The sequence below is a fragment of the Aythya ferina genome (assembly GCF_964211825.1).
Source record: "Aythya ferina genome assembly, contig: HAP1_SCAFFOLD_92, whole genome shotgun sequence".
Classification (NCBI taxonomy): Eukaryota; Metazoa; Chordata; class Aves; order Anseriformes; family Anatidae; genus Aythya; species Aythya ferina.
Genome location: NW_028181425.1, coordinates 210,890 through 213,982, shown reverse-complemented (window position 1 = coordinate 213,982; position 3,093 = coordinate 210,890). Strand labels below are relative to the sequence as shown.

Here is a 3,093-nt window from a genome sequence, read left to right as displayed (position 1 = left end):
TAATGTCTTGTTTGCCTGCTCTGTGCACAGCATTTCTGGTTGCTCATGCTCCCTAGGGTCTCCCAATTGGCTCCTGAAGGGCTGTCTTCAAACTACAGAGGGGGGCAGTACTGAAGGGAAACCCCTGCACACCGCAGTTCCCCTGCTCCTATGCAGAAGGTGTCTGCCCTGGAGCCAATCACCTTGGTGAGTGAGAGTCATTATAATTGGGTGAAATGGGTTTAAATACACAGGCACAATGAATAGTGAGGTTTAATGGTAAACAACAATTCTAATAAACTGGGAAAAAAATACCGCAAGACAAGAATAGAAACCAGGCTTGGCCTATCATGAGTAACATTATGAGCAATTTTCAGAAAAATGCAGTAAGCTTATGGCTTATGAAATACACCCAGTCATCAGTTTCCACATTACATCCTTGAGGTCCTGGTTCCTCATGCTGTAGATGAGGGGGTTCACTGCTGGAGGCACCACCGAGTACAGAACTGCTAGCGCCAGGTCCAGGGAAGGAGAAGAGATGGAGGGGGGCTTCAGGTGAGCAAACATGACTGTGCTGACAAACAGTGAGACAATGATCAGGTGAGGGAGGCACGTGGAAAAGGCTTTGTGCCGTCCTTGCAGTGAGGGGAGCCTCAGCACAACTCTGAAGATCTGCACATAGGACAGAGCAATGAAAATAAAACACCCCAACATTAGAAAAGCAGTAAGCACAATCATCCCAGCTTCCCTTATGTAGGAGTCTGAGCAGGAGAGCTTGAGGATCTGGGGGATTTCACAGAAGAGGTCCCGGGCATTGCTTTGGTCAAAAGGTATTGAAAATGTATTGGCAGTGTGCAGCACAGCGTTGAGAAAGCCACTGCCCCAGGCAGCTGCTGCCATGGTGGCACAGGCTCTGCTGCCCAGGAGGGTCCCGTAGTGCAGGGGCTGGCAGATGGCAACGTAGCGATCATAGGCCATGATGGCGAGAAGAGAAAACTCTGCTAGAAGGAAAAAGAGTAGCAGAAAGAGCTGTGCCACACATCCTGCATAGGAAATGGTCCTCATGTTCCAGAGGGCATTGGCCATGGCTTTGGGAACAGAGGTGGAGATGCCACCCAGGTCGAGGAGGGTGAGGTTGAGGAGGAAGAAGTACATGGGGGTGTGAAGGCGGTGGTCGCAGGCTACGGCTGTGATGATGAGGCCGTTGCCCAGGAGGGCAGCCAGGTAGATGCCCAGGAAGAGCCAGAACTGTAAGAGCTGCAGCTCCCGTGTGTCTGCAAATGCCAGCAGGAGGAACTCAGTGATGGAGCTGGTGTTACACATTTCCTACCTTTGGGCAAGGGAGCCTGACAAAAGGAAGAAATGACAGTGCAAAATTTAAGGACTTCTTTTGGACCACTACATATCTCAAGAAACACCCCACAAAGCAAAACACTGCCTCATTCATTTCAGGAGGATCTTTCTGCTGCTCCTTGTCTTATGTCTGGTTGTTGCTCTGAGGGTGCCACAACAAGCAGGGTGCTCTGCTGTGAGCTCTGCGGCAGTCAGCCCTGGTCTGCAGCAACACTTAGAAGGGAACCTGGAGTGATCTGAGAAGTCTGCTGGCCAGGGACATCTCCCAGTTTGCAGGTCATGAGGAGAAGGTCAAATAATTCCTCAAAAAACAACAAAGCTGATGTTGGTACTGTCTGTAGGCTAAGGTGTGTGAGGTGCCTCAGAGCAGCAGCAATGCTCCAGGAGCCTTAGTTTCTTATACAGATACTACAGCTCCATTACCATCCCTCTCACTCACAACACAGGTAGGAAAATGGAAGCAGAGATTGTAGAAGGTGCACTGCCTTCAGGTAGGTCTTGCCTTGCAGTTCTGCTGTGCAGTGCCCTGGGGAGGTGTGGGGCTGTGAGCAGCCTGTCCCTGGCAGCAGGCTCTGGGCAGCAGCAGGACCCTGCCCTGCCATGCCGGGGGAGCTCCTTCCACCCGCAGCTTCTCCCCGCAGCCCCTGGGCAGCTCCCTGGCCAGGCTGAGTGCTGAGCCTGGCAGGCAGCAGAGGCCCTGCCCTGGCACACAGCCCCTGGGGCACAGCAGGGACCCTGCTCTGCACCACAGCCCTGGGCACCCCTGCCTGCATCCCCGGCTGCACAGCCTGCAGCCAGCCCCAAGAGAAGGGAGCCCTCGGGCCCTGCACGCTGACCCTGCAGCACACAAGCCCTGCATGCCCTTCAACTCCAACACTGACTGTACTCCTGACAGCTCCCATCTGCTGAGGGCTGTGCCAGCTCCAGGAGAGCCTGGCAGGGCATGCCGAAGCATTGCCCTGTACCCAGAGACCTACCGTGGGGAGGTGGCTCTGATGATTTCTCTCCCTGCCAGCTCTCCTCTACCTTCCCCCCCAGGCTGCCCTGAACCTCTCTCCCACTTCTCTCTCCTTCCCCCATGCCAGCTGCAGGCAGTGCCCCCAGCCCTGCTGCCCCTGGCAGAGGAGCTAAGTGGCTGAAGCAGCTTTTCAAGTAGTCCAAGTCTGATGCAAACTCCAAAGCCTCTCACAGCCTTAATGATTCCACTGAGGGACATTACTGACAAAGTCTCCCCATGGCCTTGTTAGAGCAGAAAAGTGCAGGCAGTGATTACAGGGAGACCAAGGCCAAGGAAACGTGGACCTGAGGCTGAGGAAACCTTGATGTGAGCCAGTCAGACCCTGACTCCAGCCCCTGGGAAGGGAGATCCTGTCCCTCCAGTGGGGTTTAGGGCTCTTCCTGGGTCAGTGCAATATGGGGATGGGCAATGCCAAGCACAAGGCTACAGGAGGACATCTCCTAGGCTCCCCAAGGAGGATGAGGAGGCAATGAAACTGTGATGCTGTAAGGAGAAGGTGTCTCCTCATAGGCCTCCATGACAGAGACTAAAGCCAGAGCCCAGCACACAAAGCTGTTAGCTCTGTTGAAGGCTTTCAACCTTGCAAAATATCCCTGACCATAACCACCACAGGGTCTTCTATGGTATCCCATGCATGTGCAACTTTTTCCTTCCTTGCTGGCCTCTGACATCTACCTTGCTTCCCCACCTTGCTCTCACCTGAGCACCTCCCTGCCTTGACTGATGTCTCTGCATCTGCCCTG

The 3,093-nt window shown here is 54.1% G+C and overlaps 1 protein-coding gene across 1 annotated transcript; it reads right to left on the bottom strand.

Annotated features, from left to right (window-relative positions):
- Nucleotides 1–378: 378 nt before the first annotated feature.
- Nucleotides 379–1,302, bottom strand: LOC311428552 (olfactory receptor 14C36-like; the record flags this gene model as incomplete). Its single annotated transcript, XM_084539949.1, has 1 exon — nt 379–1,302. The coding sequence occupies one exon, from the start codon at nt 1,300–1,302 to the stop codon at nt 379–381; it is 924 nt and encodes a 307-aa protein (XP_084396075.1).
- Between the last annotated feature and the right edge of the window lie 1,791 nt (nt 1,303–3,093).